General features: G+C 39.1%; 1 protein-coding gene across 3 annotated transcripts in view; it reads left to right on the forward strand.

Annotated features, from left to right (window-relative positions):
- LOC127623402 (nuclear pore complex protein Nup93) overlaps positions 1-18,369 on the forward strand; it is a 42,910-nt gene that overhangs the window by 15,802 nt on the left and 8,739 nt on the right. For 2 of the 3 annotated variants that reach the window (XM_052097860.1, XM_052097861.1), the window contains exons 4-11: positions 9,418-9,480; positions 12,171-12,299; positions 14,107-14,181; positions 15,217-15,309; positions 16,486-16,625; positions 17,028-17,160; positions 17,394-17,551; positions 18,034-18,199. In XM_052097860.1, the coding sequence (XP_051953820.1) occupies positions 9,418-9,480; positions 12,171-12,299; positions 14,107-14,181; positions 15,217-15,309; positions 16,486-16,625; positions 17,028-17,160; positions 17,394-17,551; positions 18,034-18,199 (957 nt within the window). Of the gene's footprint in view, positions 1-6,447; positions 6,648-9,417; positions 9,481-12,170; positions 12,300-14,106; positions 14,182-15,216; positions 15,310-16,485; positions 16,626-17,027; positions 17,161-17,393; positions 17,552-18,033; positions 18,200-18,369 lie in introns of those variants that run through there. The other variant, XM_052097862.1, reaches the window with a different exon arrangement.

Below are 18,369 nucleotides of genomic sequence, written 5' to 3' on the forward strand. Positions count from 1 at the left end.
TGCCAGCTGGTCACCTGACAAATAGCAAAAAATAACTTTGTTGTCTGATCCCATTATTGCATTTCTCTATCGTTTGTTTATTATATAAATTATAACCCAATTTGTTGTATATTTTCCCTTTATTTAGAAATGTATTTGTAGCTGTAATAATTACTTATTGATCAGGGAGACAAATAGCTTCTTCTGGTCAATGACCACGAATAAACATGAAAGTAAACCCTATTCAAGGGAAATCTCTATATGCAGAATGAGGTCCTTTGTGGAAAAAAAAAAACTGAATGTGTGGTGTTGGGATTTCACGGTGTGAATTTTTGATGGTCCGATTTAAAAAAAAATCACGATTTTCACGATTATCTAAAAACTTGCCTATTATGCAACAATAAAACCCTCTACAAACATATCACAACTTACGTTTTATTGCAGCATTCATTAGGTTAGGACATGCACTTAACATATTCCTACTTCGAAGTTGAAAACAAAAAGTAGGTGCAATTTTCTGCCCTTTCTCTATTTGTGAATAAAAGTTAGTAAATAGGGTCTTGGTTAGCGAATATCCAGCTTAGTTAGCCAAAGGTCGGCTGCAGTCAAGTAATGTGCAGTCAAGTAAGGAGGTTTTATGTACACGAGCAAATGAATGGGCTAATTAAGTTATGTGAGGTGCTCAAATAACACGCGTTAACTTAACGCGTGGCAGCGTTTCAAAAGCTTATTACGGCTATACAAAACAATAGAATTTTGACTCCTATGGCTTTCCATAGAAAGTTCACGTTCTGCACGCGCCCCTCCTTACCTAGACAATCGCCTTGTGAACTATGTTACCATAGTAGCAGCCTGACAGACCAGCCAGGCAGAGTGCAGGGCACACGCAAATTTTCTTTTTTTTTTAAATAGACAACATGGTTGTTTTTTTTCCGGTTTTTAACTGCAGAGACTTCTTTATTGAAAATAATCCAGAGCAAGAGGAACCACAAAAGAAACAAGACTAAGACTCATACAATAAGAATACAATTAACAATGCAAGACAAAAGACAGGGAGAACACAAGGTCTATATATACACCAAACTAAATGATACAAATTAGAAACACCTGTAAAAATTAGGAAGGGAAAATGAACAAAGACAAAGCAATAACATGAAAATAAAATTTCAAAATAGAAGTCCAGCCCTCTAGCCACCCCTACTGGCCACTAGGTAAAGTTATACGTGACAGAGTCCCCCCTTTAATGTGCAGCTCATGACACCCAACACAAAAAAAAAACAAACAAGAAAGAATGGGTAACTGTGGTTTGGGTGGTGGCTCCAGAAAGGGGGCAGGGTCCAGAGGCCAGGGAGGTGGTGAGGCGCACTGGTTAGACGGAGACTAGCACCAACTGTGAAATTTGGTGGAGGATCGGTGATGAGCTGGGGGTACTTCAGCAAGGCTGGAATCAGGCAGATTCGTCTTTGTGAAGGAAGCATGAATCAAGCCACATACAAGGTTATCCAAGAAGAAAACTTGCTTCCATGCTCTGACACTTTTCCCCAACTCTGAGGATTGGTTTTTCCAGTGGGAAAATGCTCCATTCTACACAGCCAGGTCAATCAAAGTGTGGATGGTGAACAACTGGATCAAGACCCTGTCATGGCCAGCCCAATCTCCAGACCTGAACCCCATTGAAAACCTCTGGAATGTGATCAAGAGGAAGATGGATGGCCACAAGCCATCAAACAAAGATGAGCTGCTTTGAATTTTGCTCCCCAACAGCAATGTGAAAGACTGGTAGAGAGCATGCCAAGATGCATGAAAGCCGTGATTTGAAAATTATGGTTATTCCACCAAATATTGTTTTCTGAACTCTTCCTAAGTTAAATAATTAGTATAGTGTTGTTTAAAAATTAATATGAACATGTTTTCTTTGCATTATTCAAGCACTGCACTGCACATCTTTTTTTGTTATTTTGACCAGTTGTCATTTTCTGCAAATAAATGCTCTAAATGACAATATTTTTATTGGGAATTTGGGAGAACTGTTTTCAGTACTTTATAGAATATTTTTTCATTTTACTCAAACACATACCTATAAATAGAAAATCCAGAGAAATTGATAATTTTGCAGTGGTCGATTATTTTTTCCAGAGCTCTATGTATGTGTATGTATATGTGTATATATATATATATATATATATATATATATATATATATATATCATACATACATACATACATACATACATACAATTGAAGTCAGAAGTTTACATACACCTTAGCCAAATACATTCAAATTCAGTTTTTCAGTTTTCAGTATTTAATCATAGAAAATATTCCCTGTCTTAGGACAGTTAGGATCACTACTTTATTTTAAGAATGTGAAATGTCAGAATAATAGTAGAGAGAAATATGTTTTTATTTCTTTCATCACATTCCCAGTGGGTCAGATGTTTACATACACTCAGTATTTGGTAGCATTGCCTTTAAATTGTTTAACTCGGTCAAACATTTTGGGTTGCCTTCCACAAGCTTTGCAAGCAAGTTGCATTCCACAATTGTTGGAGTTTTGGCCCTTTCCTCCAGACAGAACTGGTGTAACGGAGTCAGATTTGTAGGCCTTCTTGCTCGCACATGCTTTTTCAGTTCTGCCCACTAATTTTTTATCTGACTGAGGGTCAGGGCTTTGTTATGGTCACTCCATTACCTTGACTTTGTTGTCCTTAAGCCATTTTGCCACAACTTTGGTGGTAAGCTTGGGGTCATTGTCCATTTGGAAGACCATTTGTGACGAGCTTTAACTTCACACATTGTGCACCGGTGTGTCCCATTAAGCTGTTGCTTCAATATATCCACATCATTTTCCTTCCTTGTGATGCCATACATTTTGCACCAATCCCTCCTGCAGCAAAGCATCCACACAACATGATACTGCCACCCCCATGCTTCACAGTTGGGATGGTGTTCTTTGGCTTGCAAGCCTCACTCTTTTTCCTCCAAACATAATGATGGTCATTATGGGCAAACAGTTAAATTTTTGTTTCATTAGACCAGAGGATATTTCTCCAAAAATTAAGATCATTGTTCCCAAGTGCACTGGCAAACTGTAGTGTGGCTTTTTTATGGCAGTATTGGAACAGTGGCTTCTTCCTTGCTGATTTTACTTTGGATGTAGGTACTTGTCTCCCTGTTTCCTCCAGCATCTTTACAAGGTCCTTTGCTGTTGTTCTGGGATTGATTTGCTCTTTTCACACCAAACTACATTCATATCTAGGAGACAGAATGTGTCTCCTTCCTGAGCGATATGATGGCTGCATGGTCCCATGGTGTTTATACTTGCATACTAGTGTTAATACAGATTAACGTGGTACCTTAAGGTGTTTGGAAATTGCTGCCAAGCAAGAACCAGACTTGTGGATCTACACAATTTCTTTTCTGAGGTCTTGGCTGATTTCTTTTGATTTTACCATGATGGGGAAAATAACACCTTTCACAACACGCATTGTTTCAAAGCAGGTTTACAGAAGATCAGGCATTAACAGAAGATAAAAATGTAATATCTATAATGTCTTAGTCATCATTGTGTAGTTTGATAAAATACGATTGCGAATTGTGTTTAAAAATAAGTAATTCAATAATAATTGTATTTATAACCCCAGTGAGCAAACCGAAGGTGATTTTGGCAAGAAACACAAAACTCCATAAGATGTTGGTTAATGGGAAAAAATAACCTAGGGAGAAACCAGACTCACTGTGGGGGCCAGTTCCCCTCTGGATAACATCATGAATATAATGGCAATATTACTTCTGTATAGTGCAATTCTTAGTTTAAAATTATTATACTAAGTAAGTGTTAAGGGTCAGTGTTTAAACAAAGATTTTATATGAACTGTAAGATTAATGACTAATGTCTTTGAAGTCCATCCTAGAATAACTGCAGAAGTTCACATAGATGTAATTGTCCTTGTTGGTTGGCTGATGAAGGGATTTGTTGGCAATTAAATTATAGTCTATGTATTCCATTTCAAGAGTGTAGTCCATCAATAGACCGAGGTGATGCAGGCAGAGATCAGTGAGGTGCATCGCAGTTCAACCTGGATGGTATTTGTGGTGGGGCCTGTCCTAAGTCCAAGGTTCAGGCAGGGGCATATGAAGTATCCCATGTCTTATGGTTGGATTTGGCAGCAGACTGAAGTGATGTTTGGCTGGCATCAGCTGTTATTAGTCATCATCACACAGCAACACGTAGCAGTGGAGTCCAACATGAAGCAGGAATGGAGCTGGATCCAGCCGGTTCTGGTGACCTCAGGATAGGAGTCCCGATGTTGAGACAGGAAATTTAAAGGTGCTGAGTTTGAAGGTAGGCCTTAAAAATGCATCCACTGGTACACCTTCAGTTCAGTACACCTCATATCAGAAGCTAATTTTCCAATTGTCTAAAGGCTTGACATAATTTTCTGGATTTTCCAAGCTTAATTCCCAAGTTGAAGCACCTCATTAGATGGGTGCAGAGTACATAATATGTATTATTATAGTAATATATAATTAAAATAAAGCATTAGACTAAAAGTACACCTGTAAAATATATTTTCTTTTCTCTTTACATCATTATAACTCTCCTGCTTGGGCAGAGTAAAGTTTACATGTGCATCTTCACTACAGATCCATTTTCACTTGACCGAGTTATGAATGGAATGCGTCTCAAACCACCTCATGAAGTGGTTTGAGCGATCTGATTTTGTTCCGTAGAAAAAAGTCAGTCATGCATGTTTGGAACAACATGAAGATGAGTAAAAAAAAAAATTATTTTTAGGGGGAACTATTTTCTGAGACTACACTACCCAAAAAACACATCCTCACTTACTTCTAGCCATACTTTTAGCCTATGTGTTTTCCTTGCTTGACTGCTATGGATGTAGATTGCGTTTTGACTCATCAAATTGTGTAATGATCCACTTGGTTTTCGTTTTCTGAAGGTTTGAAGAAGCCTACCCCCACCCATCTTTTCCTCTGCTTATTGCTTTTTTTCTCCTTCGCCCTCCTCTCCTTCATTCTGTTTTTTTTTTTTTTATCAGACATATTTTTGTGGTGGGCCTGCCAGAGTGCATCTCTCCTCTTACTGGAAGTGCATTTATGTACACTATCCTCACCTCCCTCCCTGTCTGGGTGTGTGCATGTGTATGCATATCTTTTTAACTATGATTGACTCTATGGGTTCTGAGTTTTAATATGTTCCTTTCATCATTTAACTTGTGTAGATGCTCTTTCATTCAGCATCATCTTCATTCTCGTTATGTATCACCTGTGTCTGCGTCACACCTCGCACAGATTGGTCTTCCATTGATAAGACGTTCAGATTTATATTAAACGTGCTGTTGAATTAAACAAAGATGCTGCAGGTGCCTTGCTCACAAATGCACTATTGCAACTATTGCTTGTATGTGTACACATCCATATGTGCCTAAACCCTGTGAGGCAGCTGTAGCATGTGTGTATATTGGATATTGTGCGTGCTCCATAAGGCTGCTGAGCTGCCTGACTGAAGACAAAGGAAATACACGCTGCTGATGAGGCGTAGTCTCTCCTGCTTTTCTTTCACTGTTTGAGTGTGTGGACAAGCGTGCAGCTTCATGCATTTTCAAACTTGCATGTATTTTACCTAAATAAAGCATGTATGTTTTTATTTTATCATCAATATATTGAGACAAACAAAAACAGGAACGCTTTCTTTTCTTTTCTCTTTTCTGGAGCTCAGAGAGACTGCAGACGAAAAGGCGAAATGCCTGAAATTATCGATGGACAGAAGAAGATGCACATGGGATCGGCAGGGATCAAGCTGCCCTTTTTGTTTTGTAGGAAAATGTAGGAAAATTGAGCATTGCATATTGTTTTACTGTTTTTTTTTTTTTACTCCCACTTCTGCTTACTTCCATCAATTTTGATTTCCTGTTTTGCAACGTCCCTACTTTGCTCTTTCTCTATTTCATTACAGTTGTTTCTGTTTTAACAATGTGTTCTCAAAGCACACGCGATGGTAGGTGCACGATAATTGTAAATAGCTCTACATGTGGAGTCTGTTCTCTGGTCAGTGCAATCGCCTCATTAACTAAACATGACTCTTAAGAGGATTATTAGCCCAGTTTCTGGACAGGATGTCGAAAGCCATCAGGGGAGTGGGGAAAAAATCCATTACCATAATTGCATTGCGCCAGATGAAGGAGGAAGCAAAAAGGAAGGATGCAGAGATGTTTAAAAAAAAAATGAAGAAATGAGTGAGAGTGAAAGAGGAGGCTGCCAGGGATGCTGGAGGAGAGACAGTGGAGGAGGGGTGGATGCCTGATAGTGCCCAGCGCACAGCTGAGGTTGAATAATGACTTCTCCTCAGATTCCCCCCGTGTCTGTGTGCTGACTTGGTATGCTCCTCCGATAATAAAGCAGCCCACCGTAACCCTGCTCGTGGCTCATATCTAGGTTCAGACAACTGGGCCACCATGAGGTAAAGAGTGCATGTGGCTGACACGGTGTGGGCCTCTGGTAAGGGAGGTCAGAATCGCCCCAGAAATGAACTGGCCCACTTCTGCAGAAGAAGATGATGAAGGCGGCACAAGCAGGGGACAGGCACACTGTTCCCAGATACTTTCACCTCCTGGCAGCACTTTGCCAGCAGGTTAAGTAACAGCATGAGTGAGTATCACCTACACACACTGGCACACATACGCATTTGCACATGCATTCGACACGCTCTCATCTATACATGTGAAATGTACGAACACGCTTTGCCAATTAGTTTATCTCAGAAGATGAGACCGTCCTCTTCGCCAAGGGGATGATGAAGATGGCGAGGATGAGGAGGAAGGCTTGTCTGTCACACAGGAAGTGGTGGGGTTAGGGTGGGGTTCCTTCACTCCTTCTCATTGTTCACAAGTAAAGGGAATGAAAAAGAAAATTATGTCTATAGAATTTAATCACTGTATTGTTGTGTCAGATCTGGAAAGACGTATTTTATTACAAATCGAATGGCATTTATTCAGTTAGTGCATGTATGTCTTTTGTCCAGCTTGTGCATTCAATGCCAATCTGTGTCATATTTCTAGCTTTATATTGTATTACATTCACCTTATGTTACATGTACTGTGACTGCCATTATGTGTGCATTGCATTGTACTTAAAACAATTGCTAAGAGGAGTTTAAATGTGAGTATATACCCAAGAAAGTGTATGCATTATAAACGTAAACGTATGAAAGGTACTCTTTTGTTAAATATTTCATATATATATGCACTACACTATAAGATCTATATGTAGAATTCTAGAAGTTTTATTGTAATGATTTATGTCTTTTGTTCACCTTTCTGTGGTTTGCACACAATTTAATCTAATTCAAACTCAATATTGGCTATGCATTGAATCTTCCAGAAATCCATGGCGCTTATGTCTATGTGTTACAGTAACCCCCCTTTCAACCTATGTGATCTGCTCTTTGTCTAGCTGCTTTCATGACAGTCTAGGCTTTTTTTCCTTCTTTCTTCCTTCAGTCACGCATTTGTATTTCAGCATGGTCAGATTTGAATGGTTTGATGTAGACATAGAGATTCAGATCTGCATGGTTCTTGGTACAGATGACACGTATCATCTTTTTGGACATTGTATTCTCCCGATGTAAATTATAATGTGTGAAAATGGCACATGTGGTGGTAATACAGTTCACGGTGTGTTGTAAGCATGTACCCACCTAAGGCATGACCCAAATCCCTCCATGTAAAATGTGTCCCTTTTCTCAGATGGGTAGAAGTGTCTGAAGGGGGCACTGTTCTCTTCTGTAACTGTGGGTTGGAGAATAGAGGCACAGTGACTGTGCAAGAAATATGATGGGCAAAAATTCAGCTAGAGATTGTTTTAATTCGTTTAGTATTTGCTAAGTATGAAACATTGGCAAAATCATCAGCAGTTGGTTGTGCAAAGCTCCATTGCTCCCACAGCCCAACCCCCTCAATGCCGCCTCCAGTTTTCATCTCTGTATACATCAGTACCACTTGTTCATTTAGATGTGTTATTTTTACTTTTGTTTCTCAAATCAGAATAAATTAATCCTGATTTACAACTGTCAGTCAGTGTGGATGGTGATGGGGGTTGTACGGAGGAAGATCTCAGGAAGATCACTGGTGAGAGGGGTGGACAGACTTTAACTCAGTCCTAAACACTTAGAAAAGAGAAGGGTGTGAATGGAGATAGGTGGCTGTATTGCTAAAACTGAATGATTTAAAGATTTTGTCAAGGAAACATCTCGAAAGAAAATCTTGAGACATCTGTGGTTTAAAATGAGGATGACAGACATTGTGGCGGAGTTATTTTTATTTTTTTACAGGGGCGTGGTGTTTGAATATGTGATGTGTTTTGTAGAAATCTAACGAGAGATGGGAGAAATATAAGGAATAGACTCAGTCACTGATGTTGAACGTTCCAACAGATCTTCCATACTTTGACATTGGGTTTATAGTGGTTTGATGATCCTCCAAACCTACTAGAACCAGCTTCCCCTATTCTTCTGTCATGAACCACTCCCTCTCCCAACCCCCATTCGGAGTGTGTGTGTGCTGCGTATCATTCCAGTGGCTTCTCTGTCCTCAGGATCAGCTGCTGGAATTTTTCTGCTCTGTTTGATCAAAATAAATACTAGTGTGTCGTTTACTCTGTACATCAAGTACAAGTGTTCGTTGCACATCTATACAGGATGCCATAGCTGCATAGCTGCACACTCTAAATGTAGTCAGATATTACTAAACGTAGCTTCTCGATCAGTGGAGGCTGCTGATGTTTCCATTTTCCATCTGTGATGAACAAAGATGACGTTCTAGGCAAAACCGCGCCGATATTTTACTGAGATGTGGACACTGATGGCCCGTAATTAGATTACCATTTGTAATGGATAACATTCTATCCAGGTTTTAGGCTGGTTTGATGTTTAAACTGGGTTTGTCAGTGTAATATGAGGTCATAGCAGGTATTCAAAATAGTCGGATAGTGTCTCGCAGATTTTCTTCTCTGCACATGTAATTGAGATTTACACATGTTTTCCAAATCCACCATGAGCCCTATGTAAACTACTTTGTATATTTGCATCAAGCTGGGTTGTCTCACATGCGCAGCACTTTTAGAACTTTCCAGAACATAGTGTAGCTCCACAGCTTTGTTGAATCAGCTCTGACCAGTCGAGAGCCGCCATTTTGGGCAAGCGATCTGACAGTGTTGCACAGGGTTGATTCAAAGCTCATTTTTAGCAGTGATTGTGATAATGATGGCAATTCTACATCTTCTGGCCTGTGGCACTTTCGTCTTGGAAGAAGTATGGAGGGAAAGAGAGCGAGAAAGGGAGAGAGGGTGTGTGCTCTGAATGCAGAAAAAGGGAAAGTAGGTTGCAGTACGTTTAACCTCCATGTCTTGTCTTTTGTTCCAGGGCTTTCTGAAGAACGAGAGAGACAATGCACTGCTGTCTGCCATCGAGGAGTCACGCCGCAGAGTGAGTGACTTTCCTCAACACATCTATCTATATCCATCTATATCCATTTATTCATGTACCACTTAATTTATAAAAAAACATCTCTCTCTCTATCCAGTGTATTTCTCCATGCACAAACCCAGCCCAGAACCTACAGACACCTTCTTTTAGTAATCAGGTTTCCCGTGGTCATGGAAAACCTTGAAACACTGGGAATTAAAATAAATTGATTTCCAGGCCAGGAAAAGTCACGGAAATTGATACAATCATAAAAAGCCATGGAAATGTCTGTAGATACCATCCATTTTTCTAGTTATGCTTAGATTTCAAATGTTATTTTAAATATGTCAGCTAGCGTTAGCTCCTGTGAGTGCAATCTCTATCAAATTATTTGTAAAAGTATTTATCAAGTAATCCCAAACCAGCTAAATTAAGCTAATTGGTAGCAAGACTTTGGAAAAATATTAAGTGCACTACATCCTATATTGCCCAGACATTTCTGTTCTTCCCAATTCTGTCTGCTCCCATAAAAGCTGACTTCTTTTTCTTCGTAGACAGGCTAAGGGTTTCCAGAGGTTGTAGTTCTCTCTGTTTCAGGTCAATGCCTCTTCAGCCACTGTCAGAGAGGTAAAAACAGGCCCTTTCACCTGTTATTATCCCACTCTCAGCAAAAGAGAGCTGCCCTCTGCCAGGTCAATATCCCCTCTATCTGTCCTCTCAGTCTAGTCATCAAACCTCTTACTGAGGAGGGATGTCAGTGTACAGATGAACCGAGGACAATTTCCCCACAGAGGAAAGAGGTGTTAACCTAAAGACACAGATGGCTGCTGTATGACAAAATGTCTGTGGTGAATTTTTTTGATTCATGAAGAGTTTCCAAGCACTTCAGCAAGATTAATTTATATTGCAGACATGGTCCAAAATTAACTGTTTGCCACACCTGTTTATTGTGTGTGAATTGAGAAAATTTGCCAAACACAAATCTTTTCCTATTGGCCATATTTGTTTTTATAAAAACAAAATAATAATTTCATGATGACTGAACTATTTAGCTGTTTTCCTTGCATATTTGTGATAAATGGCTCAGGTTGTTGTGTCACTTGCAGAGTTGCAACATACAATACACAAGATATACAAAATGAACCGGTCTTCAACTCCCTGTAAAATGGCAACTGTCACGTGAACGTGAAGACTCAATGTGATTTTATTCCTCTGTTTTAGTTTTGTTGGATTAATGTGAGGAATATTCCATCACAACAAAACAAAGAAACCTTCGGGTGTCCTCAAAATAATATCTGATGGTATATTTTCCACTGAGGAAAAAATTGTTAGATGTGTGAGTTGCAACAGAATGTTCTTATGAGTTATGTTTCTTTGAATATGTCCCTTACATAAGCGAGAATCAGATAATAATTCTAACCGTTCAACTTAAATTATTAATAGCAGTTCCTAATACCGGCGATTAATGTATTTACTAGCCAAATGTTTATTGCATTTGGCACTTGGTGAGTGTTCATTTTAAACTCTGATAAAGAATTAAGTAAACTGCTGGATGATTAAATAGCTTCTTTTTTCTTTTTTTTTGTTGTTGACCCAGCAAAATAATTCAGGGTAAAGTTCTTAAGTAATTGATAATGCTGTGCAATACAGTTTTTTTTTTTTTTAAACAAGAAACCTCTGCAGTCTTTTCCTCTAATTTTTTTTTACCTGATTCACATTAACTTCAGCATATCCTGCTGATATTATCTCACTCCATTACATTTTGTTCCAAAGTTTCTTCCTCCAGAGTTCATAAGCCTTTTTAATTATAGCACTTGCAATTATCACACGTTGATCCATCGGGACATTGTAAAATAGTCTAAAGGTCTTTAGATTCAATCAGGGTATGGGCTAAATCGGTGGTAAGCGTAAAGTCAGACCCAGATAACGGCATAGTTCCATTAGCACAGCCTTCATGCAGCCAGGCTTTAGAGGCCCAGACCCAGTTTGTGCTCCCTAGACCCAGCTTTTTTTCCGTTCCCCTCGGAGCGATGGCTGGCCTGGGATTGGGGGGGTAGGGTGGAAATTGTAGTGCCCGTTAGCTCTTATTTTGCACAGCCTGCTCCCAGATCCAGCATGCACTCTTCTTACTCCACCAGCTATTTTTAATGCGTCACATGTTGTGTAACCTATATATTCACTTATAGGTTTGTAGTTTCTTTCTTTTACATACAGTATTTACTCTTTATTCTATGGGTGGATATATATTGATATCTGGGTCACAATGCGATTAGATTTTCTTGTTTAGTTGGCATGTGCCAGTATCAGATTTTCAAATGGTGACTATTGCTGAAGCATTTATGTGGTGTTATCGTGATGTACTCTATTACCGAATACCGGCATATGTGTATTTATTTAGTGTATAGTTATTAAAAAATTTGATTATGTGATCATTCACTTTCAGTGCTTTGCACAGTTACGTTCTTTGCATGTTCTGCGTATGGATTTTGGTGAATATCAATTAATTGTGTGTTGACCTAATGCTACAGTACATTTCGCTTCTCATAAACTTACTCTAAATAATTGCTTCTTCCCTAAAACATTTGAAAAATATGATGTGAAAAATGTAACTAAAAAATTGATTCTTGGCATGATACTATTACTACATTATGGTATTCCAAACCCTGTTCTCTGTCATTCCGTCACACTGTCTCGTTCGGTTTCTATCACAGACATTTCTGTTGGCGGAGGAGTACCACAGAGACTCCATGTTGGTGCAGTGGGAGCAGGTGAAACAGAGAGTGTTGCACACCCTACTGGGAGCTGGAGAGGATGCATTGGACTTCAGCCAGGATGTGGAGGTCTGAGGAGCAACACACCATATAAAACACAACATACACACAGGGCAGAAATGATATGCATCTTGTATGATAGACAATATGATAGCAAACAATTACCTCATACATGTAATGTTGTGCAGTGAAGTACAAATGTTCTCATTTAGCATATGAGCAGCTTGTGTTCAGATCTCTTGGCGTGTTGTAAGCAGCCTGTGGCTACGTGTGGCCTGGATCTTGGCGTCAGTGAAATCTTACCTGGCAACAGCTTTACTTTTTTTTTTTTTTTTTTCAAACCTCAGACCAGTGTGTATGTGCAAAATGATTCACACGAGAGGCCGAATAGGACATTTACTCATTTGTAAATGCATACTTACCAACAAAGCCAAAACACAGTAACTACGCTATTGCTAAAACTGATCAAATGTTTATTTTTTATGTCTAGTCAAATATGGATTATAAAATCCACGTTTTTTCTTAATTTGAGCATAGTTGAGTCAAACCTGTCTGTCACAGGACAGATCATAGTCTGAAACCTGATTTCGGTTCTCAGATTATTATAGCTACTGCATTCAATTATGTTGGTAGTTGCATTTTATTGATTGCATTTACACATTATATTTAGTAGTTCTAATAGATGGCAAACAATTAGATATAGAAGTTTTCAAAGGACCTCAAAGAGAAACAGACAGAATGCTACGGACGTAGCATGCAGAAAAGAAAAAGTCAGTCAGTCCTGCAACAGTAGGATGAGATGACATTGGCTGCTTTTAGAGGGTATTATTCATAAAAAAAAGCTTCTTGTGGCAGCTTTGCTCTGATCTTCGCTGTCAAAAATGGAGAGGTGAGCAAAAGAGAAGGATGAAGAAAACATCAAACACTGAAGATGACAAGCACTCCTCCTCTGAATAATATATACATATGTTTCTCTTTTGTGTCCTCAAGTGGATCAATAGTGTGTCTATGCCAAAAAAATTACAATCTTTTTGAAAATGGAAAAAAATAAGAAGAATATATTTGAGTCTTTCTGCCTGACATGTCTTTTGTTTGTCTTAGAACAAGACTAAGGTTGGTGTGTGTATTTGGGCACACATGCATTCGTGTTTGCATTCTCTAGGAGAATTTTGTCTGCTGTCCTGCTGCTTTAATTATTAAACGGTGGTTAAATTTTCCATGTGTGACCTGCTGCTCACTTTCTATGCCAGAAGCTCTCTCTTCACTGTACCACCAGCCTGAGTCGCCCCTCCCCGTCACATAGTCACAAAAACTACACTGCCTCAATGGCTTTCTTGCCAGGCTATTCATGGAATTTGCCTACCTGGGAGTGCGTGCGTGTGTGTGCGTGCATGCGTGTGTCAGAGTGTGTGTCTAGTGTGCATGAGTGGGTGTATGCGCATTAGGTTTTACCTACATCGTGGGGACCAAGGTTCCTGTGGTGTTTAGGTGTAGGGGTAGGTTTGGGGATACAAAATAAATTCAGAATTTCAATTAAAGAACCAAAGGCTTTATTTTGTTTTTAATAATTTTCAGTAAATATGTTTCCATTAGAAAGTCTAAGTTCATTTTCATATACAAGAGTTTAGGTGTGTACAGAGTTAGGTTGCTCTCAAGCGCAAGTTATGTTCTCGACAATAGCTTCACGCTACATTGGTCACTGTGTTGGATTAAAAACAACACTCGGAGATAAACGCAGGCTTGTGCACTTGTCAAACCCACGCTTTTAAAGGCGCACATATGCACACCTACACTCAGAGAATATTAATACTGTCTTGTTGTGTAGACATCCTTGTTTGCGTGTTAGCAGAACTGTTGCTCTGTGTTCTCCCAACAGCCCAGTTTTGTAAGTGAGGTCGGAGTTCCTGGACGCAGTGCGCTGGACAGTGTGGAAGTTGCCTATAGCAGACAGGTTTGTAGATAGCCATAAGTAAACAACATATATATACACACACATATTAAAGACTGTATATGTCTTTGTATAAAAGCATTTCCACTGAAAATGTAGCTTAATTCAAAATATCTGTACAACATTAAGTATAAATCAGTATAGTAATTCTGGCTATTACAGCCTGTAAATACTTTTATGCTATGGCCAGTAACAAAAGATTGGACGATATTATGTATCTAATTTTTAATAATAAATCAAGATAATTTCGAATAAATCGAAATTTGATTATAAATAAATCGTAAAATGAATTTGAAATAAATTTATATTTAAAATAAAAAAGCTGTTCTGTAAAATTATGCATGCTATGGCATGAGAACAATATATTGTACAGTAGAAAAGATGTATCACTGTTCAGTACTTTTAAACATGACATTGAGAAATATAAATAGTTAAAATGGAAAGAAATATGACCTGATATCATCTGCTTCCAGTATCAACCTCATGCCAACAAAAAGAAGAAACTTTATCAATATGGTGACAATATATATTGCATCCCTTCTTTTAAGATATGTTTTATAAACACAGATTTTACAGTTTCTTTATTTAAGTTTTGCTTGGCTCTCGGCTTTAGTTACTCTCGCTCAGTTAGCTAGGCACAAGAATAAATAGGTCATGTTTTGCGAGCCAAGCACGATCGATCCAAAAGATTGATTGGCTGGAAAGAAGCATGATGGGTGCATGATGACTCAATCTATCCACAAAGGGAAGGGCCATTTCTCCCTCTCTCATCCTTTGTTCTTCTTTTTTGTCACATTTCTCTTCTATTGCCTTGATTTCTTCCTTTAATCATGTGTCGTCACATCGCCTGCGGAGTCATCCTCCTTGTCTTTGTGCTGTTTTTCGAAGACCTTCTGAACATTTTCATCCTGTTTGTTTTGTTTTTCGTCATCCATCACTTCACCACCAGATCCTAGCACATCCTGCTGACTAGAGCTTGTTCTTAGACACCAGTTATTCAGTGACATTCTCCATTTGCATTTCCCCTCCTTCCTTTAGATCTATGTCTTCAATGAGAAGATAGTAAATGGTCATCTTCAGCCCAATCTGGGAGATCTTTGTGCCTCAGTGGCTAACAGTCTGGATGATAAGGTACGTCACATTATTATTATTATGTCTATCTGAATGGCTTTAGCATTCTGTCTTTGTGTTCTTATTGGACTGGACGGTATATCGAATATTCACAATATGCTTGTGATGGTGGCAATAAAAAAAGTATTTTTATGTGCTTTTTATTTGGTGATTAGATTTTTTTGAAGATTGATATTTTCACAGTCCTTATATCATATTAAAGGGTCAGAAAAATATGTTTTAATAGCAACTCCGATTTTAACAACAGGACAACGGCTTTGGAGTATGCAAATGAATCCATTCAAACTGTCAAAGTGAAAAGTTTAAAAACGAATTTAACCAATTGTTTGCATCATCACTCAAAAATATTCACGAAAGTCTCCCTTTGTGCTTGGCTACATTATCCAAGTTTCCAGCTAAAAAAAGATCAAAAATCTACATCTAAACATCTCTCTGTGCTATATTTCCCCGAGAGCCCTCCAAAAACGGCAACCTCTTGCCACACTTCCCAACAAACAAATCCAAATTACCCATTCTACTAAATATAATTTCCTCATATGCCGCCACCCTCCACATCTCCGTGCTCCACTCCTGAAATGGGGCACTCCAGCCGACTTCCATTCCCTCAAAACAATCTATCTGGTAACCATCACACTGGTCAGAACCCAGTTCTTTATGTTTTTATTCCCCACATCGATGATCTCTCCATCGCCCAAAACACAGAGTCTGGGGCAAAACAAAATCAGAGTGCCCAACACGTCACACAAAACACTCTGAACCTTCATCCAAAACCCCTGGATCTCAGCACACCAGCAAAAAATATGGACCATGTCTCCATCCTCCGATTGGCATCACCAGCAGGTGGGTGTGTCTTTAAGACGAGCCTATAAAATCTAGAGGGGGTCCAATAGAATTGATGTATATTCTTGAATTGCATAAGGTGCACCCTTGCATCTATAGATGCAGAATTGACATTATTAAAATTCCTAACCCACACTCCTTCCTCCAATACCAAGTTTAAATCTTCCATAATCTCTTGATAGAAGTTAAAGCTCCGTCTCCCAGACTCTGAATTAGCAGGGGCCAATTCCTTTTCTTAACTTTGTTTTCCCTCCTATACTTTTTTTTTTTTCTTTTTTCCCCGAGTTGATAAACTAGCTAGTGATGCTTTAAAGTCATTTATGCATGTGTTTGTAGAATGTGTCAGACATGTGGCTCATGGTGAAGCAGATGACAGATGTTCTCTTGGTTCCTGCAAAAGACACACTGAAGAGTCGAGTGTCTGTTGACATGCAGATGGCCTTCGTCAGACAAGCCCTGCAGTTCCTGGAGAATAGGTTAGAGAAAGGGCAGAAACTAATGAAGAAATGCAATGTAGTCTTTGTTGAGAGCAGGGGAATAAATGCGTTAAAATAAAATATGATATTAAGTTATTAGTACCTAGTTCAAATGTTTTATTGTCCCAGTTATATTCAAATCTATTAATTTGTAATAAACAAATATATCTATATATACAAAGCCTTTTTACATCAATTAAGTTTTTTTATGGCTTTAAAATATAAGCATCATAACAATGTATGTAAATACATTTAAATGGTGCTATACACATCTTTTTTACCATGTTCTTTCTTTGTTTCTCTGTCTACCAAGGCCCACCATTATGGAATTTGACTGTAATTTTTTTTTATCCCATGAATTCCCTTGTGTCTAATCTGACTGTTTGTGTCCCTTTTTTGCAGCTATAAAAATTACACTATGGTGACTGTATTTGGGAACCTGCACCAAGCTCAGTTGGGTGGCATACCTGGCACTTATCAGCTGGTATGCAGCTTCCTGAATATCAAGCTGCCGACCCAATTACCTGGCATGCAGGTACTGCAGCAAAATTCCTCCACACCACACAGCTCATGCAGCACTGCGTCAATCTAGACATCATTGTTGCAGATACTTTAGAGTGAACTACTCTGAGTGTGGCACAGTGTAGTTTAGATAACAGCACTGGATTCTCCCTGCATGGAACAATACACTGCTTATTTCAAGCTTGGAAGTAAAAAGGGGATAAATGAAGGTGTGACCTGATAAACACTGCTGTATGTGTGTAACAGGACGGCGAGGTGGAGGGACATCCGGTGTGGGCTCTGATCTATTTCTGCCTGCGTTGCGGAGACCTTCCTGCCACCATGCAGGTGGTGAACAGGGCTCAGCATCAGCTGGGTGACTTCAAGATCTGGTTTCAGGAATACATGAACAGCCCTGACCGACGGTGAAAACACTCATACACACACACATCTCATAAAATCTAGATTACACCATGAGAGGACTATTGCTCCTCTGTTTTTGGTAACTCCCTCTCTTTCTTGTGCACTTGACTCAGCTTGTTCTGGCTTCCTCTGTCACACGTACCCCATAGGTTGTTAAATGAATCTTTCTCTACAGTTTGCACTGAATGGCTCTACAAAAACCTAGTGAGCTGCTTCCATAGGCAGCATTTTAAGGTATCATTGGAGCGCTCTCAATGCTAAGGCTGTTTCAAAGGCAAGAATTATTCTGGTATCAATATATTCTGCTATCAATTATTTCAAATATTTCACTTACGAGGTTCCATCCGAGTATGTATGCTGCCATAGAAGGCAGCTGCTTATGTAGACATTAGGCAACGAGGCAACTTGCTAGGGTTTGGAACAGAGCTATTAATTTAGTTGAGTACGTCTGTTATATACTTAGGTAGTGTGCCATTTTCTTCAGTCTGGCTCCAGCTACAGAGAATAAGCTGCGGCTTCATTACCGCCGTGTGCTGAGAAACAGCGCCGACCCTTACAAGCGCGCAGTCTACTGCCTCATCGGCAAATGCGACATCGCTGACAACCATGGAGAGGTAGCTGATAAGACGGAAGACTACTTGTGGCTCAAGGTGAGAGGTCCTCTGGTCACAGATATAGACTTTGTGGTACATCTGAGCCTTCACACACAAAAAATACAAAGACAACCATCCTGTGGATGTATATTTTCTTTTCTACAGCAGATATTGTTGTTGCTGAGTTTTCAATTAGTTTTTCCCGGTTTGACAAATAACTGAGCTCT

The sequence above is a fragment of the Xyrauchen texanus genome, chromosome 29 (genome assembly GCF_025860055.1).
Source record: "Xyrauchen texanus isolate HMW12.3.18 chromosome 29, RBS_HiC_50CHRs, whole genome shotgun sequence".
NCBI classification, from domain to species: domain Eukaryota; kingdom Metazoa; phylum Chordata; class Actinopteri; order Cypriniformes; family Catostomidae; genus Xyrauchen; species Xyrauchen texanus.